The 25,899-nt window shown below is 41.9% G+C and overlaps 1 protein-coding gene across 4 annotated transcripts in view; it reads left to right on the top strand.

Annotated features, from left to right (window-relative positions):
- Nucleotides 1-25,899, top strand: part of SMYD3 (SET and MYND domain containing 3) — a 663,495-nt gene that overhangs the window by 584,265 nt on the left and 53,331 nt on the right. For all 4 annotated transcript variants that reach the window (XM_075126978.1, XM_075126977.1, XM_075126980.1 and 1 more), the window contains 2 exons: nucleotides 13,632-13,719; nucleotides 17,765-17,939. In XM_075126978.1, coding sequence (XP_074983079.1) covers nucleotides 13,632-13,719; nucleotides 17,765-17,939 — 263 coding nt within the window. The remainder of the gene's footprint in view (nucleotides 1-13,631; nucleotides 13,720-17,764; nucleotides 17,940-25,899) is intronic.

The raw sequence follows: 25,899 nt of genomic DNA, 5'->3' as shown, positions 1-25,899 counted from the left end.
CAAAATCATTAAGAAAAAATTGTTGCTACGTCATGGTGCTTAGAAAGACATCAGGAGTGGTGCTTTGTTTTAACCAGAGCTGAGAAGTGAGGGGCAGTATGCAAGTTTCCCAGCCCTCTGTATCCATAGCAAGGAACTAAGCTTTCATTCTTCTCATTTTTCTGATGAAAAATATTACCCAAGGAGGTGGCATTCCAGGACAAGTGAGGAACTCCTCTGAGCTGTGCAACCTGTTGATGTGATTCCATCTACTGCCTAATAGTGTGAGAGCTGAAATCCATAGTCACTAAAAGCATAGAGAGAAAAAATACTGATAGGCTGAGCTGCTGAACTGGAACATTAGATTGTAGTTAATTCATTAAGATGGGGAGCCATGTGCAGAGTGCAAAGTGAAAACGATAAGCTCTAATCTAAAGAAAAAACAAAACAAAGGTAGAGTTACGGTGGTGTTCAGAGGGATGAAACACATCCATCTAACTATGTAAATGTTTTGATAGACGCAGAAGACTGTTTAAGATAGGTGTCAGTTACTTAAAGGTAATCAGAATACAGAGAAATACATTGTTAGTGCATTGCTCAGTTTTAGGGCATTAATTGGAAACACAATTTAAATGATATCACAACAAAATATTCTGCTCCAATTTCTGTGAATGGCTTCTTTTCTTCATTTCTTTTTTTCTTTTCTTCATTTCTTCATTTCTTGCTTTGACAGCATTTCTTAATCACTGTGGCAATAAAATACCAGGCTAAAGTGAAAGAAATAGAAAACATTTCATGATTGGCCATTGCGAACCATACAGTACCTATGTTGTATTCTAGCTGACAATGTATCATTTCATGTACTACTGTATTTTACCTGATGGTTTTACCTACAAGGTGGTAGTCTTGACTGTGAACATTGGTAATTAGTTCAGGTACCAGATATGAATTTGGTTGATTAAATCTGAATAAAACACTCAAAACATGACCCTCCAACAGTCATCACGGAAAAGTGCTTGCATCCTTGTCACAAATAGAGATCTTTCACATCAAAATGGACACACTCTCAAACTGAGCCTTAGGTGATAGGTTTGATGCCTTCACAGACCTCAGCCTTTTGGACATAAAGTTTGGCAAATATTACGGCCAAAGTTTGTTCACCCCTTTGGAAAATGCCATTGACCTTCTCTGTTTCCAGCTGGCTTCCCTTGTTTACCCTATCCTCCCTGCCCTGGGGCTTATTTAAATTGCAGTTGAGTTGGGAAATAAAGAGGGTTCAGGTGTGTGGCTGTGTCAGGGCCAGAGTATAGGTGGCTTGGCTTAGGGGCTAGAGTTGGGCATGGGCCGAGGGTCCAGGAGCCAATTACCAGCAATCAGGCCAGGTTGTAATGCCAGGAGAACAGAATCGAGAGCCAAACTGGAGGGCAGGGACCAAAAGTAAGGATCAAAAACAACTCATGCCTCCCCATGCTGGGGGGGGCACAATCTAAATGGGAGGAAACGAGATCACCCATGTGTTTTCTCTGCCCAGTAAACACCCCCTTCCCTGCACCAAGCCTGGGGCCGCTGCTCTCTCCCTACCCCACGTTACCTGTGGAGAAAGAGGTGGTTAGGGACTATTTAGAAAAGCTGGACGTGCACAAGTCCATGGGGCCAGACGAGTTGCATCCGAGAGTGCTAAAGGAATTGGCGGCTGTGATTGCAGAGCCATTGTCCATTATCTTTGAAAACTCGTGGCGAACGGGGGAAGTCCCAGATGACTGGAAAAAGGCTAATGTAGTGCCCATCTTTAAAAAAGGGAAGAAGGAGGATCCTGGGAACTACAGGCCAGTCAGCCTCACCTCAGTCCCTGGAAAAATCATGGAGCAGGTCCTCAAAGAATCAATCCTGAAGCACTTACATGAGAGGAAAGTGATCAGGAACAGTCAGCATGGATTCACCAAGGGAAGGTCATGCCTGACTAATCTAATCACCTTCTATGATGAGATTACTGGTTCTGTGGATGAAGGGAAAGCAGTGGATGTATTGTTTCTTGACTTTAGCAAAGCTTTTGACATGGTCTCCCACAGTATTCTTGTCAGCAAGTTAAAGAAGTATGGGCTGGATGAATGCAGTATAAGATGGGTAGAAAGTTGGCTAGATTGTCGGGCTCAACGGGTAGTGACCGATGGCTCCATGTCTAGTTGGCAGCTGGTGTCAAGTGGAGTGCCCCAAGAGTCAGTCCTGGGGCCGGTTTTGTTCAATATCTTCATAAATGATCTGGAGGATGGTGTGGATTGCACTCTCAGCAAATTTGCGGATGATACTAAACTAGGAGGAGTGGTAGATATGCTGGAGGGCAGGGATAGGATACAGAGGGACCTAGACAAATTGGAGGATTGGGCCAAAAGAAATCTGATGAGGTTCAATAAGGATAAGTGCAGGGTCCTGCACTTAGGACAGAAGAACCCAATGCACCGCTACAGACTAGGGACCGAATGGCTAGGCAGCAGTTCTGCGGAAAAGGACCTAGGGGTGACAGTGGATGAGAAGCTGGATATGAGTCAGCAGTGTGCCCTTGTTGCCAAGAAGGCCAATGGCTTTTTGGGATGTATAAGTAGGGGCATAGCGAGCAGATCGAGGGACGTGATCGTTCCCCTCTATTCGGCATTGGTGAGGCCTCATCTGGAGTACTGTGTCCAGTTTTGGGCCCCACACTACAAGAAGGATGTGGAGAAATTGGAGAGAGTCCAGCGAAGGGCAACAAAAATGATTAGGGGTCTGGAACACATGACTTATGAGGAGAGGCTGAGGGAACTGGGATTGTTTAGTCTGCAGAAGAGAAGAATGAGGGGGGATTTGATAGCTGCTTTCAACTACCTGAGAGGTGGTTCCAGAGAGGATAGTTCTAGACTATTCTCAGTGGTGGAAGAGGACAGGACAAGGAGTAATGGTCTCAAGTTGCAGTGGGGGAGGTTTAGGTTGGATATTAGGAAAAACTTTTTCACTAGGAGGGTGGTGAAACACTGGAATGCGTTACCTAGGGAGGTGGTAGAATCTCCTTCCTTAGAAGTTTTTAAGGTCAGGCTTGACAAAGCCCTGGCTGGGATGATTTAATTGGGGATCGGTCCTGCTTTGAGCAGGGGGTTGGACTAGATGACCTCCTGAGGTCCCTTCCAACCCTGATATTCTATGATTCTATACCTGCAGGGTGGGGACCTGTTTCCTTCTCTTCCTGCACCTCCCCCCGGCATGTTTGGCCACTCTCCCTGGCAGCTGGCGGGGAGCGGGACAGAGCCACTTCTGTCTGAGAGCCTGGCTGGGAGGCAGCGGCAGCCTGCTTTCTGCTTGGGCTTGGGGACAGGGGCTGAGCGAACTGAGGGAGTGGAGGGCGGGAGCCAGGAGACAGTTATCAAGAGTCAGGTCAAGCCAGAATACTGGGAGGTCAGGATCAGAAGGCAGAAACAGGTAAACACTGGACCAGCAGTGGGTGGCAGGATGAAGCCAGTTGTACAGGCAAATGCCTGTTCTTCTTCAAGTGCTTGCTCATGTCCATTCCACATTAGGTGTGCGTGTGCCGCATGCTCCATTGCAGGGCCTGATAGATTCAAGCTTATCAAAGTCTAAGGTCAGGTTTTCTAAGGAGGCAGAGCATAGAAGGTGTAGCCTAGAGGCTGGGGAGAGGGGCGTGAAGGTAGCGTTAAGCTACCTTTTCCCTTCCCAAATTCTGGGCTGCTCTATGGGCCAGTGTGGCCCCTGGTATAAGTTAAAACAGTACTGAAAGGATTCTGCAGCCGAGAATTGCCTGCACTCCAACTATTCACCCTACTACTCCGAGCATGGCCCTATGCCTGAGGCCGCAGCGTGGGAGGCATAGGGCTCTGTATACCAGCTCTGAGCTGCCCCTGCATTAGGGAAATTCCCTGTGACTGCTCTGCCATCTTTATGATGGAAGGGCATAGAGGGGCAGTAGCAGGGGCTTCAATCCCTAATCTTCGAGTTATGGTTTTCTCCCAACCCCTAAAACCAAACTCCAAGTAAATCCATCCCTAGAATCCAGTAGGGTTTTCACAGCCCCAGGCACAAACTGCTTTTCATGCTTTAGAACAGAAACAGCCTATGGGCCAAATTCTGCCCTGGTGGGGCAACTCCAGTGACTTCACTGGATATGCTTCTGCATACACTGAGGCTGAATTTGGCTTCATTTTCAGAGGGACCTCTTAAGAAAGTCCTCTTGTAGCTATGGGTACTCAGCCCCCCTGAAAAGCAGGCCACATACTTAGGTGCTTAAACGTGAATTGAGGTGTCTAACTTTAAACACTCAAGTTTTAAAATTTGAGCTGTATCTCCCCTGCCGTTTTGCATCACTCTGCCCTATCTCCATTGATTGCTAAGCCACACAGCATGTTGTAATAATGGCAGTCAACAGGAGCCAGCGGCCTGCAGCTATTGAAACATTAAATACAGGCGCTGAGAAATATTCAAGGTCATTATTGTGGTTTCCATGGCATTATGACATTTTTAGAGAATGTCTTCTTCACGCTCCAGGACGCAGCCATTTTCCTCTTTTACATAATAATGACGAAAATGTCATCAATATTGAGACAGAATAATAGTATACTGGAAAGTACAGGAAACAGGATGTTTCAAGTACTCATTTGCTTACAGACTGTTTCTGGCAGCTTCATTTAAACATTAGAACACCTACCAACTGTAGTTGGTATTAATTGCTGAGGATAGTATGTAATGATTCTCCGAAGCAAAAGTGCTTCATTGTAATTGATTGTAATTCACTGTGCTGCCTCTATTTGAGACACCATAGACCTTAGACCTGTTATTTGTTTGCACCCAAATAATTTTCAGTCTGTGAAATATCAAAGTTCTCACTGAAGCAGATCAACTCCTGGGGGGAAAAGCTGCACATACTTTGTACATACAAGGGCTTTGGTTTGATCCAAGTGGATTGAAACCCTTTTGTGTTCATGAATTTCCAAAACTTTGAAACTGGTCTGCATAATTCAGGCAAATACATATGTTCGACATTGAATATGTGTATTCAACCCACTGGTGACTTGGGTGATCAGTTTCAAATCATGAATGCCAAATACCAACGTAGGAGACTTTGTGAACACTTCAGAAACAGACATTTCTTCACTTGTGAGATTTGTCAAATACTTTTGAATACAGAATAGATTAACAAATTATGGGACTGTGTCATATGCGCTTTGTAAAGACAAAAGTCGCTGTATTTGGTGAACACAATATATTCAGAAAACAATATGCACCAGTGTAATGTTTTTTCTCTTTACCTTGTACTTAACACTTACAGATAAAAATACTACAGATACCATAGCAACCACTGTATCATGCTGCTTTTAGGACAGAGAAACACACACATACCACATTATGATATTATTGTTGTTTAAAATAGATGGGGTTCAGCTCTTGAGGCCAGCATATTTTCAGTAACTACCCAGCCCTACAATGTACATAGGTCCCCAACTCTTCAAAGCACTCAAGCATATGCTTAACTATAAGCACATGAATAAACACACCCCTGTTCAGCAGAGTACTTAATCAAGTAGTTCCATACGCATCCGATGAAGTGAGCTGTAGCTCACGAAAGCTTATGCGCAAATAAATTGGTTAGTCTCTAAGGTGCCACAAGTACTCCTTTTCTTTTTGCGAATACAGACTAACATGGCTGTTACTCTGATACTTCCATACTGTTGACTTCAATGAAACTTACGCATGTCCTTAAAGGTAACCACGTTGCTGAATACTGATGGGATTGTTCAGGTGCGTAATGTTAAGTGAATGCTTAAGTACTTTGACGACTTGGGGCCTCAACTCAGATCCACAAGGGCACTTAGGTGTTGCGATGCTAAGCGTTGCATCACCTAACTTTTAGGTGCCTAGAATATCACAGTAACAACACTGCCTTAAATGCAAGGAAATAGTTGTCCCATAATCCCTAGTTTGGTTGATAAGGAACAACTGGCATTTAATATCTGAGACAGCCCTTAATACCTAGCACACAGTTGCTAGGCAACCCCCCATGCTAGAGTGACTTGTCTGAACAGCATCATGCCAGGTTGGCCAAATATCCATAGGCCTGTTGGGCTGATGTTGGAAGCTGTGCTAGAACGCCCAAAGCCACAAAGTCTTTTTGGGTGGGTCTGGCATAAAGCCCCACTTCTCCTTTCCTAAGATGTAGAGACGTTTATTTTTCATTTTATTGGTTGATAAGTAATTAACCTTTATTTATTACACTTCAGATAGGTTCAGTGCTATTTTTATTTCAGTTTGTAAACACTGTATTGATATACAGTTTGGACTGGAATTTTACAGTATCTAAGCTCCTGGAAATAGGGAGTTTACAATGGGAATACTGCCACAGGCTTAAGGCCTAAAATTACTCCTCGTGGAGTCTAAAGCAGAATTTATGTTGACTTCAATGGGAACAGGACTGGACCTACGGGGCCTGATCCTGAGAGGTACTGGGCACAGTCCGCTCCCGCTGACATGAGTTCTGTATGACTGAACTACTGCATGAAATGCTGTGAGACAAGTCCAGGGCTATGATTGGGATAAAAACTCTGTGATCATGTGGACATGGTGGAATTACTGCAGAATGTGTTAAGTTGTAATCTTTCATTTGAAGAGTCTCCAGATCTGCTTAGGATGCAATTGTGAAGTTTACATGTGTCAGCACTATATATTGCTTTAATGCTGACAGATGTCTTTAGATATTATCTTTCTTTCTTCGCCAAGTAACATAATACCCTTAAATGCTGTTGTTTGGTTGCGGGGGGGGGGGGGGCCTTTCCACAATACAATTGTTTTAGTGTTTAATTACACGGTGCACACATAAAGAAGAAAGGTTTTAATATTAATACTTGATCTGTGAGTGTTTATGCTATTAACAAAAGTCAACTGTACTTTGTGGTTTAGGGCTAATGAAAAGATTTTTTGGAGCTCATTTGTATTTGCTTTCTGTAAAAAGATTTATACCTCTGTGCCCTGGAGATTGATTTAACAACAGGTTTAAACATAAAATCACTATAATCATCAATTGTGTGCAGTGCTAACATGATGTTTTCTGATCTCTGCAATATTATAGTGTTACTGAAACACAGTTAACCTGCTCCCTTTGCATTCTGTTGAATTAAATTGGCCTGTGAAAATTTGCGTGTTGATCTATATTTTCTGTAAATACAAATCTATTTTTGAATAATTTTTCTCCCAGAAATGTTATTGCTGCCTCCTTTTAGGCTTCTAAGTAAGCAGAACACAATTTCAAATGTTTCATCAGACACTGTTAAATATTTTTATAGCCACACAATATAGAACATTAGCCTGTGCTTCCAAATACTTACTAGCGTCAGCACTCTGAAAATGGAAAGTGCTGTATGAATGCCATGTCCTAGTAGCTGTAACTGGGAAAATTAATTTAGCCTTTCTAACAGTATCATAGAATCATAGAATAACAGAGTTGGAAGGGACCTCTGGAGGCCATCTAGTCCAACCCCCTGCCCAGAGCAGGACCAATCCCAACTAAATCATCCCAGCCAGGGCTTGTCAAGCCTGACCTTAAAAACTTCTAAGGAAGGGGATTCCGCCACCTCCCTAGGTAACGCATTCCAGTGTTTCACCACCCTCCTAGTGAAAAAGTTTTTCCTAATATCCAACCTAAACCTCCCCCACTGCAACTTGAGACCATTACTCCTTGTCCTGTCATCTGCTATCACTGAGAATAGTCTAGATCCATCCTCTTTGGATCCACCTTTCAGGTAGTTAAAAGCAGCTATCAAATCCCCCCTCATTCTTCTCTTCCGTAGACTAAACAATCCCAGCTCCCTCAGCCTCTCCTCATAAGTCATGTGTTCCAGACCCCTAATCATTTTTGTTGCCCTTCGCTGGACTCTCTCCAATTTCTCCACATCCTTCTTGTAGTGTGGGGCCCAAAATTGGACACAGTACTCCAGATGAGGCCTCACCAATGTCGAATAGAGGGGAACGATCACGTCCCTCGATCTGCTGGCAATGCCCCTACTTATACACCCCAAAACGCCATTGGCCTTCTTGGCAACAAGGGCACACTGTTGACTCAGATGTCCTGAATAACGGTCAGAGACATGAAATATTGCTTGCTCTGCATCTGTCCACCTATCTCTTTTATCTTGAAAAAAGAAAAAATACAATCTTAATTTCTGAGTTTTTGTCTCTAGTTTTACATTCCTGTGGTTTTTTTACATGAAGAAATCCTCAGCAACCTCATTTCTGGGGAGAGAAGATTTTGACAGGTGTGTTGGGTGGGTAGGCAGAATGGTGGTGAGAGACTGGTGTGTTTGTGAATGTGACAAGGGGGTTGAGTGTCCCTGACTGACTGAGATCAGGCTGCTTTGGTCAGGGGAGAGGTGACTGGTGTTTCTCATAGCAGGCCATGTGGGCTGTGTTTTAACACTCAAAATTTTAAATGTGATTCTAGTAGAAACAGTAATTGATTTAGTCAGTAGGTGTGCTAACAGCATTACACATCACCTATAACAATGATAGTGCTTGGAGTGAACAGGCTAGGGAGCGCTTTGACAAAGGGAGAGAAAGTGAGTGGCAAAGAAGAGTGAAAAGAAGGAGATGGGGAGTAAGATGAGAGAAAGAAGACAAGAGAGGGAGGTCAAAGACAACAGGGGAGGAAGAGAAAATCAGATCATAGAAGACAATATGTATCCTGTACCCAGAGACAACACTGCTCTCTAGTTGAGAGAAACCACTTTCAGGAATTATTAAGGCACCAAGAAGTAGCAGAAATGACAGGACAGATGTTGACTCGTGTGACCTGTGGAAAAAATTGGAGCATGTCCCGTACCTATGGTGAATGGTGTCTATTGATACCTAATACCAACTTTCCGTTATATGTTTGCATAGTGTATAACACCATGGGGCTAGGACCTCTAGGTATGACCACAATACAAAGAAATCATCATCATCAAATGTTTCCCCCTCTTTCTTCAATGTTGTCCCCTTTTTCTTGTTATCAGTGGTCTCAGCTCCACTTCAACAATTGTGGCTAAAAGAACCCTGCACTGGGGAGAGACTGTGATGGCTTATGACAAATGTTGACTTTTAATAACGCCTGTTGTGCAGCAGACTGTTTTCATGAGCATTTTCAGTGAACACAGCTGGGCACACCACTTACAAGTTCCTTACATTTAAATTGATGATGAATATCTATCTACACACTTACAACCTCAAGCTTCACAGTTGCTCAGGAAGATAACTGGATTTACAAGCAGGGTATTCTAAAGGAAAAACAACAAACAATGCTGTCCTGATTTACAATCTGTAGGACTCATAATATTCAAGCAAGTGCATAAGGGATTTGCTAGTCCTGAGTTCTCAAATCCTTTATGGAACTGTACATCTGCCTTAGCTAGGGAAGGAAAAATCCCCAGAGTTTTACCAAAAGAAAATTCTGCTTATAATAGTATTACACATTCCTCTGTACACTACTCACTGTAAACAGTGTGAACTGCCAAATTAATTTGAAGGGTAAAATCCTGCCCTTTTGTAGTTATACACAAGAATCTTTGAGTTTTAATTTCCTAAAGTGAGTTGGGGGGAAAATGTCTGAAATTGCACAGTATCCTCTCTTTTGGGGTATCAGGATTTACCACTGCTCAAGACCATTTGGGAGGGATTTAGGTTGGGGCTCGTTTTACTACAAAAGCCAAGTTAGGCTCTGGGAAAGAACATATTTTGAACTGGAAAGCTATTGAAAGAGTAGGCAGTCCCCGCAAAGTACCAGAGATATTCTGGGTGGAGACCATGAATCCTCAGGCACCCTGCAGTTAGAAAGCTGCACACTGCTGCCAAAGTTGTCCACAAGGAGGGATGAAGGAGGGGAAAAATGCAGAGCTTTCTTGTGCCTTCAGCAGGACAGAGGTTTTACTGTAAGATCTTAGTCACCATCCAGGAGACAAGCTAAGGGCTAAATTTGGGGGCATCCCCTATGCATGGGGAAGTGAGGAAGGTGCAGGGATCTTCTTTCTCAAGATAGCTATTTGGGGTAAGCTACAACACAGATCTTGGGTTCCCTTGACTACTGGATCAAGTAGCATGCCCAGTGGCACTTCATGACTCCAAGGGAATGTGGCCAGTCATACTGGCGGTGTTGCCAGGTCTGTGTTACCCTATTCTCCTGCTGGCATGTGGCAACAAGCATACTGTAGGACCAGGACGTACTGCAACAGCAAGGGCCATTGCTCAGTGCGCTCCTTCTCTCAGAACCTTTCCACTCAACGTATCTGCTTGCACTTCCCTCATCAGCACACCTCCACATGTGAAACATGAATCTGTCAATGTGCCGGCCTCATCCGCTGGAAGTTCGTCGTGTATCCCTGTGATGCAGTTAATTATTTTTTCAGAACAACACTGGATCCAAATAATCAAATCAATATGTTCTTTTGAAGACTAAACCCTTGTGTTGAACACCAGTATTGCCAGTGGGGGAAATAATTAGACCGGTGTCACTAAACTTTCATTGTTGTTCAAAGGCTGCTGACTTTGCTACAGGGTGGGTTCTTCATTTCAACAGATGAAAAGACGTGTTCCTCTTTACTGCTGGCAACTGCACACCTGGAGGTTTGGCTGGGAACATGCTCTGAAGAGTCACTTTGAATGGATTATTTCATGGACATTTAGATCTTGTTACTGCCATGCTCTTAGATGAAATTAAACAGTTTGGTGTAACTATTAATCATTTCAATTATTTTTATAATTCCTACTCCAAGGCAGCTTTGTATTTTTGGCTGTCTTAGTCATATCACATGGCCAAGATTTTCAGAGCAAAGTCTAAGTCAGTGAAAGAAACAACTTACTGGGAAAAGCTTATTAGCCTGTAAGCCAGAAGTATTTTCACAGTGATCACTCAGTCATTTTGCTGCTTCCGATTGACTGCCTTTATTGAAGGGGTAGCCAGCATCCCCTGGGCAAAGTCCTACAGAAAAGGACAGAAAAAAATCTGTCCTGTCTGAAGTTTGGAACTAGCAGCAAAAATATAGGAAGAACCCTCTTCCAAGAATCAAGGATGTTTAATGAGCTAAATCTTTACCTAAGCAAGTCCTCCAACAGCGTAATCCTGAGAACAAAGGCAAATCTCCTACTGAAGTAGTGATGTAAATCTTGAAGTCTTTATCAGGGCCAGAGCTCCCTCCGCACCACAGGCTCCTGGGGATGGTGGTCAAGGCCATGCCTCCAGCCCCCTCTAGTGTGATGTGTGCACAGGGTGCAGTTTCTGTGCTCCACCAAACACAGTGCCTGTGATTGTCTTGCAGGGGACATACAGGGCGGGGAGACTCTTTGTATCCTTGTGTCCCATGCTGCTGTGTAAGGGCTAGGGAAAATCTGATTCTATGTCCCTGCAGCTTGCGTCTTGAGATGCTGGAACAGAGGCATGCGGCAAGAAAAGCAACTCCCAATAGGTCTAAGAAGGTGCAAGTTAAAATCCTACCTTGACATATGCTTTAAACTTATACCATCCATTAGTCCCACAACATGTAAATTAACCCCCTTAACACTGCCTTGTATCTTTGGAGTGACCTGTAATTTCCTGTACACCATTTTACTCTCACCTCTAAATCTGGCCCAGTGCTTGTTATTCCAGTGGTCTCTGAGCACTTGGTTGTAGGTGTATCAGCCTGGATTTTAACACAATGCATATACATATATAGCAAGGCGACTACTGTGTTTGGGCAAGTGGCTGAGTTACAGTGGCTGTGGAAATTTCCTCCTTTTTGTTCATGTAATCCCCATCCCCCACCTTAATTTTGTGGTCATGTATTATTTAATTTTATGGGCCAAATTTTGTTTTCATTTATAGCAGTGAAAATCAGTGGACCAACTCTGGATTTACAGAGGCATTCAGTGAGCACCATCAGGCCCAATATTCAGGACAGTTTGTCAGACCAAGTTCAGCCTTGTTGTAAGCAATGCAATGCCATAAAAGTCAGTGGCATTATATCAAGGTTGAATTTGAGTCATTCAGTGTAAGTCTGGTACAAAACTTAACACGGTTAGGTCTGTACTATTAGCTACAGCAACATGAGCTCTTCTGTCCCAACTTTGACCCTTTTCCTTTCTGGTGGCAGATTTAGCCATGTACAAAATTATTTCCATGTGAGCTTTTTTTAATTGGAGAACTGGTTTTTGCATTTGCAGATTGCAATAAGGTAATGCTGCCCTCTTCATACCTTTCTGATCCAGAATGTTACAGAATTGTAAGACAGCTGAGACCAATTCTGATTTAACCATCTCGTGGACAATGCAAGAGTCCAACTGTTTTGTTGGACAGAGTGAAAGACATAACTGCACAATTAAACATGAAAGTGAGCACATGTGCCCTGCAAATATTTTCTGTTATTTTGAATTTACAATCATTAATTTTCTTCTCCGATTTCTCTCCATTTATGTAGTGCAAGAGAGACATAGATTTTAAACTTCTCAACAGCAGTGTTCTTGTAGTACCTATGGCGTGTGTATTGGCTCAAAAGTGCTTCGCTAGCTCCTTATACCCAATTTCTTTCATGTAATCATTTTCCCCAGAGGGCTGTTTTTGAGATTATTTGAAATATTAGGAAATAAGTACAATTTATACTGCTGTAACAGCTTTCATCTGAGGGTACCAAAGCCTTTTGCAAAAATGGGTATTATTCTCCCCGTTTTACAGGTGGAGAAATTGAAGCACAATTGGGTTAAAAGCACTTTTGGAAATGCCACTAACTGTGTTCGAGACACCTAAATATCTTTAAAAAATCTGGCTCTAAGTGACTTGCCTAAAGTTATGCAGTAAGTCACTGGCAGAGTTGTCTCCTCATGTCCAGTCCCTTACTGTCACCATTAGCATTGTGCCTCCATACACCGCATTATGGAAGAGTGATGTGAAAATGTGACTGTTGGTACGGTTTACTGGCAGGAACGGGGATAACTGTGATTTACGCCCCTCCCCCCCTCCCCCAGTAACCTTTTCTGAGCAGCAAACTAATTCACTGGACTCGTGCTTATAATTTGAATATTGAATGAAGCTAGGCTCTTTCTGCTTGCAAACTATCTGTGCTCAGCTTATAGTTTTATTGAAGTCATTCAAAATTATTAGCCGAGTCATTTCTACACATAGTTTTGTGTGTCTGTAGACTGTTAGTGAGAAGTTCTTTGTGAGTAGCTGATATCTGAACTGTTTGGTTTGTATTTATAGGAAACACGAGACATGCTATTGCTTCTATTCCCTGCTCAGATGATCATAATTCTTAGAATCAGCTTTCTGGTCTGCAAACTCACTGCTTATGAATTCAAAATTCACCTTCCTTGATATGTTCTAATATTCCTTAACATTTTCATTATCCTTGAACATTCCAGTGAGTAATCTCATTCATTAGAAAATTCATGGAAACCAAATACAGAGGAGACACAAACACAGGCCAACAGTGAATTCCATTATTCATTCCAGATATTATTTGGGAGAAAATGTATTGATACACGGGCCCAACACTCTTTGTGCCAGTGTAATCTTTTATAACCCTTTGTTCATTATTATGGCATGTTCTTACATATTCAGAGTCAACTCTGTTTTTCTTATCAAGCGCTTTTGTTTCTTGCTTTTGTTTCTGTCAAAACAGGATGTTGACATGCTGGCAGGTGAAGAGAAAGCATGGAAAGAAATCAAAGATGCTGTAACTAAAGTGGGAGACCCAAGGTCACAAGAAGGTATCCTTTCAGTGACAGTCAATGGCAAATTAATCTTCCTTGCTTTTACTAACAATCCATAGTGCCCACCTTGTAAGTTTTTGCACCCCGTTTGGAGTAGAAAACATTTTTTATTTAATCTTCCCTTTTTTCTTTTTTTTTTAACATACTCTGCATTCATTTGAATTGTAAACCAAATAATATTTTAATTGTACCAATGATTATGTCATTTTAGGGTTCTTAGCCTATAATCTCATCATGGCAGGGACTGTCTACCTCTTTGTACAGCACTTACATGGCCTTGATCCTAAGCAGAGCCTCTAGGCACTACCCTAATATAATCCATGAGTCATTATAATACTCAAAACAATTGTTAAGCCAAAACTTAATGAGACTGCCTTGTACTAATAAATCATGCTAAGGCATAATGGCAGCCTTGTAAGCGTTTAAAGACCATCAAAATGACCAAGAAACGTTGCGTAGGAGAAGCAAAGATTTTTGTAGCTAACGATAGGCATATTGGTCTGTATTCCTCCTTGCACTTACTCCATTTATTTCAGTGGAGTTACACCAGCCATGAATTTGGCTCATGAACTGTGGCAGGATGACTTGCTGTTTTCTGGCATCTTGGTACAGCTCTAGAGCTACATAGGTCAGAATCTCTGAGCGCTCCATTTTGGCCTTGCAAAAAAAGTTGTTTGTTGAGAGATGTCCTAGGCTGGAAAAGAGCAGATCAGTTTTGTACCATTTTTTTCCAGAGAAGCTGACCTCCATTTGCCAAAACATAGGATTTTCTTCTAATCAGAGAAACCAATTTATTAGCACAAAGAACGGTCACTAAGTTTTTTGATCTAACACTGGGCACAGTTCTGGCACGTTTGCTCACATAGTACCTTGATTTCAGTGGGATTACTTATCTAATAAGGTACAAATCAGTGTAAATTAGAGTGGGTTCTTAGTCTTCCTTTGGCTTGAGGGAAATGGAAGACCGCATAGTCGTTGTGACTTGAGCCTAAGTTACAATGACTTGAGCCCAAGTTACAACTGGAACAGCTAATTTCTCCATAGCATTCGAACTGCTGACTGCAGGTTTTCTAGCTTGTGATTATGTACCTTACCAGCCAGAATTTGGCCTCAAGAGGTTTGGAATATTACACTTTTCATATTAGATGCTACAGAATGTATGAAACAATATCTTGAGACATGAAAACATCTTGAGTGATGCTGAACATCAGCTAAGATGTTGAACTCTCTGGAGTGTCAATGCTTTATGCTTACTACAAACATTTTATCAAGTGAAAATAATCTTGCTTTCTCCTGTTCATCGATCCTTAATCAGCCATAAAGAATACAGTGATGTATGCCTGAGAGAGAAAGATTCAGGGTATGTCTTCACTAGCAACGTTAAAGCGCTCCTGCGGCAGCACGGTGACATGGCTGTGTAGTCGCGGCACCAGCGCTGGGAGAGAGCTTTCCCGGCGCTGTAAAAAACCATCCCCACGAGGGGAGTAGCTCCCGGTGCTGGTGCACTGTCTACACTGCCACGTTACAGCACTGAAACTTGCAGCGCTCAGGGAGGTGTTTTTTCACCCCCCTGAGCGAGAAAGTTGCTGTGCTGTAAAGTGGCAGTGTAGACAAGGCCTAAGGTACATATCTGAAATGACTGTATACGGCCTTTAAAAGAGTTTTTATAAAGGAGTCTATAATTCTATGTTAAATTAATATCATTATTAATATTATACTAATCTTTTCTCAACAGGCATAGTGTAAGAATTCTTGTCAAATTACTGTTTGCTATACCTGTTTTATAGTTACTCTTTTTAATTAACATTTCAATATAGTTCCTGAATTGTGTGTGAGAAATCAATATTCATAAACCACATCATTGTTGGCAAATAAAATAATGATAAATTTCTTCCCTAATAAAATGCTTTCCATCTAAGGGTCTCAAAACACATAACAAACAATTAATTTAACCTCACAGTAACTGTGCCTTATAGTGAGTATTATTGATCCTGATTCAGCAAAGCACTTAGGCATGTTGTTAAATTTAAGTACATGAGTGTTCCCATGGTCAGGTAAAACTCATTCCCTCACCCTGGGAGTACTCATGGCGTGCTTGAGTGCTTTGCTGGATTGGGGCCTGTGCTACTTTTCAGCATTGGCATGAGTGTGGACCTATGACCCCCGTGACCTGATTTTAGGGGAGTTTGTTTTGCAAGATTAAACTATACATTATGTGCTAAGCAATGCTAAAATGATTTAAATAGTAAAAATGGAAGCCATTAAAGCTGTTACGACAGTAGGGAAACATAAAATGTATACATATTAATATTTAAAGTAGGCTTTATGCAATAGGTTTGAGGCCTGTAGACCTGAAGGTTAGCATGAATGCTTGACATTCATAAGATTTAGAAATATATAGCTTTTGATAAGTAAACCAACAGAAGAACAAAAGGAAGTTTAAAATAGTAGATTTGGGGGATTATAAGTATATGTAATCAGGGAGCTAAGTGCACTGATGTATCAAGACCAATGGGAAGCATATTGACTAAAGTATTTTGTGTAAGCAGCTCGAACCCTAATTATGGTTCCCTGGAATCCCACACATGGACAGGGCTTGAGTCTTGATCAAACATTGTCCCAGATATGCATGGGTGTAAGGGAAAAGGTGTATAAAAATGGTGTTTGCTTGACCCTAGTTGAGCACATGGGGGTTGACAAGAAGATGCAAGCTGGACTGTCACCTCCCCTCATAATGTACTCCACTGACTACTTTCTTCTGTATTTGTTTTCAGAGGTCTCTAGGAGTTTGTGAATGTGATAACACTACAGCTCTTTATGTTGTATGTTTCTTTTTCTGGAACTGCATTAATACTTTGGCTTATTTGGGTTTTAAATTAAGTCTTCAAGTCTATATTTATGTTACTCACCAACCTCACTTATTATAAAAGCTTTATGTCTCCACCTGAGTAAAGAACCTGTCATTAGTGACGTGCAATTTGCCCTCTGAATTAATCAAAGGCTACATGAGGTTAAATAAATTGTGAAGCACTTTGAGATTCTTGGATGGAAAGTGCTATATAAGTGCACAGTATTATTATTTCATTTGCCAGGGCATATATTAGTATATATGACCTCAGTGGGATTGCTCACATGCTAAAGCTAAGAATATGCCTAAGTGCTTTACTGGATCAAGGCCATAGTATCCATTTTACAGATGAGAAAGCTGAAAACTAGGTCTGATTCTCTTTTTGCTTTTACATGGGCTTTACGCTAGTGTAAGTCCATTAACTCTCAAGGAGTTATTTGTGATTTACACCAGTGTAAGTGAAAGGAGAATAGGTTGAGTAACTTTAATACATGGTGAAGATCAGAGTGGTTTGCAATAGTGAATGCCTCATTCATTTGAATGTGAACCCCAATTCACTTTTCTTCTCTCCCCAGCATACAAAAGAACCTGCTTGTATTGGAGATTAAAATATTCTTTCTCACCAAGATCCTTAAACCTAAGCAACAATCAGACAGTGGAACTGCAATGTTTTCTCTGTTATCCATGAAACCCGCAGTGCTGCTTCTCTGACACAGCCAATTAGATCACTGACAAAACCTTGCTCTCCAGAACTGTTTCAAATAAAACGAAAATTAGGTATCTGCAGGCTTGGTTTTAATTTCACAAGGACACTGAAGAAATCACTGAAACTAGGAAAGGTGTTTAAGAAAATAATAATGTTTCAAAAAGCCAAAGAATAATGGTAGCTGGGTTTTGCTTCAGCTATGTATTAAAATAATAATATATCCTCTCATCTTGTCACCTTTCCTTTACTCCTTACCACTCCAAATGCAGCCTTCGTTAGAAGATGGTTTGTTTACTGTAAACAAAATTTAGTTACCTGAGGTACCACTTATGTTTTTTTAAGTATGTTTTCAAGAGTTGAAACAGAGCCTGGAATAATGGGATCTCTTTTATCTTATGCCCCATGGCTCTTATTCCTTGCTAACAACATTGAAACTTGTATTTTTTGTTTGATGAAGAAGATGAATCCTTAACTAAGGTTAATAACAGAGTGGGAGCAGGTTCTGGCAATGTGCCAGGCTCTTCTAAATAACAATGCAGATAGTCTTCCAGACACAAACATCTATCTGCTGAAACTGCTTGACTGCGCCATGGATGCCTGTATTAATCTCAGACGTTGGGGGGAAGCCTTGCTTTATGGCAAAAGGACGCTAAAACCATACAGGTAAGAGCTGTGATGACTGTGGTTTATTCAAGTGTCCTACAGGGATGGTCTGTTTATTAAAGTTAGAATTTTTCCCCCCTGGAGACCATTCAATTAAGGCTTATCACTGTTATTCCTGAAAGTGCTTTGGTGCACACCTTCAACCGCAATTTCCCAGTGTGCTTTCTGGATTAGCATATGAAATAATGACAGGTTTCAGAGGAACAGCCGTGTTAGTCTGTATTCGCAAAAAGAAAAGGAGTACTTGAGGCACCTTAGAGACTAACCAATTTATTTGAGCATGAGCTTTCGTGAGCCACAGCTCACTTCATCAGATGTACATCTGATGAAGTGAGCTGTGGCTCACGAAAGCTCATGCTCAAATAAATTGGTTAGTCTCTAAGGTGCCTCAAGTACTCCTTTTCTTCATATGAAATAAAATATCCATTCTGCTTGGATAGTCAATAGAGCAGGATGTGAAATATTAATGGAAACCACAATAGCAGCTCTGATTATCCACAGTAGCCGTTGTCAACATCTGATCTTTTTATAAGCACATCACACCCATCATTCCATCACCAAAAAATCACTTGTTGGTAGAGACTATCACTGTGGGAGCTCCTGTGTTTGAAATTGAGGGTGGGAGTGTGTATGTGGGGCAGTCAGGTACAGTGTGTAGAGTTCACAGACCGTGATAGAATTAATGTAAATTAATTAGTATGAAGTGTGAAGAAAATAGTAATGAATAGCCCAATGTTTAAGAACATAAGAATGGCCATACTGGGTCAGACCAAAGGTCCATCCAGCCCAGTATCAAGTCTACTGACAGTGGCCAATGCCAGGTGCCCCAGAGGAAGTGAACCTAACAGGTAATGATCTAGTGATCTCTCTCCTGCCATCCATCTCAACCCTCTGACAAACAGAGGCTAGGGACACCATTCCTTACCCATCCTGGTTAATAGCCATTAGTGGACTTAACCCCCATGAATTTATCCAGTTCTCTTTTAAACCCTGTTATAGTCCTACCTGTCACAATCTCCTCAGACAAGGAGTTTCACAGGTTGACTTTGGCTGAGTGAAGAAGAACTTCCTTTTATTTGTTTTAAACCTGCTACCCATTAATTTCATTTGGTGGCTCCTAGTTCTTATATTATGGGAACAAGTAAATAACTTTTCCTTATTCACTTTCTCCACACCACTCATGGTTTTATATACCTCTATCAAATCCCCCCTTAGTCTCCTCTTTTCCAAGCTGAAAAGTCCTAGCCTCTTTAATCTCTCCTCATATGGGACCCGTTCCAAACCCCTAATCATTTATTTATTGATGTTTATTTAATTAACATCAAGAGGCTGAGGTGGTGAAGGAACGTGCCTCCCTGGTTGCCAGTGCTGGTTCTTGTGCTAAATGCAGGGGGAGATTCTGAGGGCATTAGCCCTATAGGTTATGGGTACCTTGCGACTCTGGCAGCAGCTCTGGCTGTCACGCCCATCCAAGCCTCTGGGTCTGAGTTCAGGAGGCTAGCCTGAGTCTCTGCTGCAGCTGCAGTATCCACCCAGCTGTTTTTTGTGCACTAGCTCCACCCCCACTAGTGCAGACACAACACCGTCTGTCTACCCAGTCTGTGAGGCTCACTCCCAGCTGCAGTGCAGACATACACTCATAAGCCAACGGAAGGTGCTATGGATGATCCTGCTTTCTGTGGGTAGGGTTTGGGATTCATTGGGTCCCAGCACTGTCAAACAGCTCTTGGCAATCTGGTGGAGGAGAGATGGGGAAGGAGGTAGCATGGCTGGCATTGGCCTGTGGCTCCCCTGCTGATGCCAGGTCTTTTGATTCTGAATGTGTGGAGAGTTCACAAGTAAGTGAAGTGCCTGATAGACACGACACCGTCTGTGCTGGCCCTGTGCGTGGCGTAATGCGTGATAGTTGTGTAAACTGAAAATGCAGTTTTTCATTACAGTATCTGTTTCTTCTCTTAGTCCTGCCTCATCATGTGATATCGCAGCACACAAAGAGGCTCCGCGACTGCAGTGAAATGCAGGGGGCATGGAAATGCAAAACAATGCATACTGCTGTGAACATGAACATCTCACACCCAGCACATCTTTGATTTTGGTAGGCTGCTGACAGTGTTCGGCATTGTGCTTGGGAACCTGTCCAGTAGCATACTACCTCTGAATAGCTGAGGCTTTGTCTACACTACGCACCTTTTAGCGACACAGCTGTGCCTCCGCAGCTGTGCTGCTCAAAGGCCCACAGTATAGCTGCTGTTTGTCAGCAAGAGAGACCTCTCCTGCCGACAAACAAACTTCCACCTCCCTTGTGTGGCAGCAGCTTTACGGGCGGCAGAGCGCTCCTGCCAACAAAGCGCTGTTCATACCCGTGCTCTTTGTCAGCAAAACTTTTGTCATTCGGGGGGAGAGGGGGACTAACACCCCTGAATGACAAAAGTTTTGCTGATGACGTTCCAGTGTAGACAAAGCCTTAGACAGGGACTTGAGGTGCATCACAGCTCCATATTGTAAAAAGCGCTTCCACCATATTATAAGAAGCAAAAGGTTTGCATAAGTTGTGGGTGGCAAGAGTGGCAGAAACCATACATCTGTAATGGCCATGACTTGTTATAACGAGAGGGCGTGTGTGCTTTGAAACACCCAAACTCCTTAAGGGTGAAAATCATCCCTGTTCAATAGGCCAGCACAAACCACATGACCACACAAGTCCCACTTCACCTTTCAAAATAGGGCTTAAGTGGAACTTCAGTAAGGCATAGACATTGTATCAGCTCTCTGCGCAGAGGCAAATTTTACCCCAACTGAATGCAATGCCCATTTGAATGTTCACTTAAAAAATCCTCCCTTGTCTTTTCCCCCTGAACCTATTAACAATGACTGTCAGGCCAGCCATACTAAGTGGGTTTCTCCATGTATTTCACAGCATAAAGATTACAGTAAGACAGACTGCAATTTCATTGGGTCTTTTCATAAATCTTCCCCTGTTTGTTTTCTGGGATATGCTCTTGTATTCAAACCACTTAATACGGTAGGTTGTTTTTTTCCCCACCCTGTACATTCAGCTAAAGTGTCTTTTGTGAAATGTTACATGCATGAGAAATTTGACCTCTTTTGTACCTCAAGGAAGTTGCCCTTAGTCTTTCTAGATCTGAAAGCATTTTCTGAAGAGAGACATTTTCAGTTTTACTTTATTTCTTTTTACCTTCAGCCATCACGACAAGCTTTAACACACCTGACAAAAAATCCTCAGTTTCTCATTACAACAAATTGCGCCCAACGCAGTAGGAGAGAAAATCCTAGGAAATCTTCTGGGATACATTGACTTTCTCCTGTTGAATCAATCTACTGCTTGGCTGCTCCTGCAGTTCCATTACAGCTATTTATTTTCCTTTTTCAGCTCTGGAAAAAATATTCATACCATTCTCCACAGGGATCACTGAAACACTCAAGCAGTCCGTATATATGGGCAATGATTGCTACAATGGTGAAAGGCTCTAAAGAATTGGTCAAAAACAATTTTAATTTTAAGAAATGTGTTTATTGTGTGTCCCCCATAATTTAACTAGCAGGATTAATATTCGCTGCTGCATGCTCGATGCTGTTTTTAATATATATTTTCACTACAATAGTTACTTAATTTTCAGAATCATCCAGTTTATGTTACTGGCACAGACAGTTGGCTAACTTGCATAAAAAACAATTTATCAAACTTATATATTCAAGAGCTACCTTCAAGTTGTAAGGAATTGTAATAGTTTATGAAAAATAGTGTCTGGGTGCTGCTGAATATTTCTAGATCTTTGAAAAGAGAGAGGAGAGCTGACAGCTGTCAAAATGAAAAGCTACTGATTCGTTTGCCCTAAACCATAATTGTCCATAATTTGTGGAAACCGACAACATATACTTTCACTGAATAGTCTAAACCAAACAATTTTACACAGCTTTTCTTGTAAATTCCAGAGTAACAATTTGTCTGTCCAAGAACCTTAACAAAAGTTAACAGATACTTACTTAAATGAAAACCACCCCATATCATGGTCAGCACTCAACAGCTTGCAAAAATAAACTTCCTTACAAAAATCCTCATGAGCCTAACCACAAAAATAACAGAATATCAACAAGAAGTGCTAGTCAGGTTTGTCATGTCTCACTTAACACATTCACTCTCAGTTTTCACTCCCACTCATAAAGAGCCTGAGCTGAGGTACTTACTCAGGCAAACTCGTACTAAATTAAATAGGATTTGTCCCATAACTACAATCAAATCACATATGCTCAGTTCTGTCTACCTCAAGCATCCAGTCGTTAACTCCAGACAAATACTGGAAGTATGCATCTAATATAAGCAGTGCCTATAAGGACCTGGTATAAAAATCTGCTACACGACATTGGCTATAGCTAAATGGGGAAATTTGGTCACGTCATGGACATATTGGACTTAAGGTGCAAGATACGCAGAGTAAAATCTTGTTTCCCCCTCTTAGTCTGGAGAGGGCTGCAGCTGCAATGGAATTGGTGATGTTCTGTTGCAGAGGCCCTGGTTCAGCAAAGCACTTATGCCCATACTTATGTTCATCCCTATTCGTCACAGTCAGCACTTAATCATGTGCTTAACTTTAAGGACACATTCCCTGCAGATGGACCTGCTGCTATCTTGGTCCCCTATGCAGCAACATTAGGGGTTATTGCAGACTAAGGGCTGTACAGTCTCAGGGTTGAGGGGAGGAAATACCTTTTGTCCCAAGGCCAGTGATTCAGTCTTTGTGGGGAATGAGGAGGGAGGATTTCAATTTGATTTCAAGTCTGTCTAAAGAGAGCTGTTACTTCAAAGCTGGACTGGAGAATATTGCATTAAACTGGCACTGAGTCTATGCACACGAACAAGAGACATGCAAACAAGAGAGCATAGAGCAGAGCACAGCAGGACTCCGAATATTTTCTGAACAGATCGTTGAATTTTCATGAAGTATTAATGAAATGTAGAGCAGGTACTTCTCATTTAGAATTCTCATCTAGCAGGTTTGCCAGATCCTGGTCTTTAAATATCTCAACTAAATCAGCAGACAGATGAATAAATTTGTGATTGCTACAGTTTCTTCTCCACAAACCATCTTGATGTAAAAAGCTGAGTAGAAGTGAGTAGCTGTGGAACATACTGTTCTAGAAATAGTCACTCAGTTTATTTTTTCTTTTAAAGCCTCCAAGAAGGCTCTATGGTAAAAATGTCATTTTTTTATTTGATTGATTTTTCTCTTCATTTAATGTGTCTTACAAATAAGCCCTGCACTTTGATGTGTGTGTCTTTTGTAATAAGTGTTTGATAGATGCGATGGCTAAAGACAGTTAAAATAAAACTGTGTTTCTATTGATGTACTCTACAAGATTTGTAGCTGAGAGGCAAAGATTCCCCAGTATAACATGGCATTAAGAGGTGCACTGCCTGTACTTTCTACTAAAAGTCAATCCTCCAAGAATACTGCAATGAAGCAAACTGTTGTGATACATAGCACCACTAGGGGATGCTGGTGCTTAAGGGTTTAAGTCTAGCAGCCAATGGGCATCTCATGAATGTGGGAGGTTCCAAAGAGAGTTGTGATTGACTGGAGAATATGTGAACATATTGATAGTTCAGTGAACAAAGTTCAGTGGTATTGTCTTGATCTTATAACCTCTGGAGTAAACATAACATACCTCTCTGTTCACCCTAGATTAGAACAAATAATTGTGAAAGTAAAAAACAAAGACTGTAAGAGACAAAGAAATGGAGAATGATATGCAGCTTTCCTCTCTTATTTATGGTTTGTACAGCATGGCAGCATATGTGTATATTTGATAGTTAGAGCCAAATGCTCATTGGAAGAAGAGAAACTGATAACTACAACAAAAAATTAATGAATGAAAAACTGCCTAAAATAATACAGTCTGTGAGAAAAGGCATGCACGGCGGGTATGCTTTCATTCCATCAAAAAATTCAGAAAACACAATCATTGAGACATGCATATGGTAAATTCCTTCGTGATGTAACTGATCACTTTGGGGCTGGAGTTAATAAATGTGTAAAAATAGATCCACCGTAAAGGGTATTTGTGAATGAAGTCATGACTGGAACTTGAACTGAGACTCAGGAATGATTTCGTTGGATTGATAAAAGATAAAAGAGCAATTAAGTTACACGGCTGTATAAAAGGAATAGGGACAACTTTTTCAGGCAGGGGCTGCATCTACCTACGTGAATGTGCAGCGCCCTGAGTACTGATCCTGATTAGAGCATTTGAGCAGTTGCCATAAACACAATAAAGCAGAGTAGGTGAGGCTGAAAGGTAAGAAAAGAGAGGGCCTGAATGGCTGAGAACTGGTAGAACGGTGCAGAGCTTTCAGGATGTAAGGCACCAGAACAAACTCACCCCAGGTTACTGGTAACCAAAAGTTACCAATCTGATGCCTTTTTAGTGGCTTATATGAAGTAAGTTGATAGTCACTGCCTAACTCAGTGGTTCCCAAACTTGTTCCGCCGCTTGTGCAGGGAAAGCCCCTGGCGGGCCGGGCCGGTTTATTTACCTGCCGTGTCTGCAGGTTCGGCCTATTGCGGCTCCCTCTGGCCGCGGTTCGCTGCTCCAGGCCAATGGGAGCTGCTGGAAGCGGTGCGGGCCGAGGGACATACCGGCCGCCACTTCCAGCAGCTCCCATTGGCCTGGAGCAGCAAACCGCGGCCACTGGGAGCTGCGATCGGCCAAACCTGCGGATGCGGCAGGTAAACAAACTGGCCCGGCCCGCCAGGGGCTTTCCCTGCAGAAGCAGCAGAACAAGTTTGGGAACCACTGGCCTAACTCTCTATGTCCTAACCACATATCCTCCTAGGAAACAGGTTTTCTGGCTCATTGTTTACTTTCTGTATGTCTCTGTCTAGCACTTTAGACATTAGACTCTTCCTATTCTTCCCCGATTTCAGGTGAGACATGTATCAGGAACTATATGAATCCTGACTCTGTTATTGGTGGATAGTAATTTGTAGTCCAGTTCTAAATAACTCATTTTTTGAATGGAACTTTTTCTTAACTAGATCACAGAGGCTTGCAGAGACTCATCTTTCTCTGGCACAACCACAGGTGTACACTTTTCTCCACCTCCAGTGTAATGCTTGCATAGGATTTCAGGCGCTAATTATGGGAAGAATTTGGGCTGTATGTCATTTAGAGTTTCAAAATGTCTTTAGATGCTTTCCTTTGATTGCATTGTAGGACCTCTTTCAGGTAAGCCGTTTAGGACTTCAGGACTTCTTCAGAATAGGGATCGTAATCCCAATCTATCTTCTTCCTTTTAAGAGCTGCAGTGTTTTCTTTTGTTGCAGTTAAGAAGGATGAGTTGGAGGTCTCTGTATTGTAATTAGAGCCGTCGTGTGTTGTACTGGAAATGTTAATCAAATGGTACTGATTGGAGCTCTTTGCATCAACCTACTTGTATGCAGACACCCATAAAAGGAGACAAAATGCCCAAAATGTAAATGATGATAAAGTACTATAACTGTGCACAATAGATAGCCAACAGATTCTCTGGTCTGATAAATCAATCTAGAAAGACATGAGCAGATATAATGTACACTGCAGAACATATACGGAGTGGCTATTGAACCTACAGCGGGAATGGTTTGCAGAATAGATGGGTTTGTAGGAGTTTTGCTAAGGAGAATGAGAGAGTTCATGGCAGGCAGTGTTCTTTCTAAGCACAAGGGTTGGGATACAAGGTGATCTAAAGACAGGATTCAGAGGTAGGAGGAAGGGAGCAGTCAGGATGATGAAATGGTGAGCAGGGAGCAGGAGGAATGTAGGAGATTAAGGCAATGGTGCACTTGTGGATTACTTTGAAAATGAGGAGAACTTTGAACTTTGTGTGAAAGAAGCCACTGAAGAGATAGAAGGAGAGATGGAGGGGACACTGTCAAGGCTGTAGAAAATAAGATGAATTTAG

The sequence above is a fragment of the Caretta caretta genome, chromosome 3 (assembly GCF_965140235.1).
Source record: "Caretta caretta isolate rCarCar2 chromosome 3, rCarCar1.hap1, whole genome shotgun sequence".
Taxonomy (NCBI): Eukaryota; Metazoa; Chordata; order Testudines; family Cheloniidae; genus Caretta; species Caretta caretta.
The sequence above is the reverse complement of the archived record's forward strand: the minus strand, read 5'-3'. Positions and strand labels throughout refer to the sequence as shown.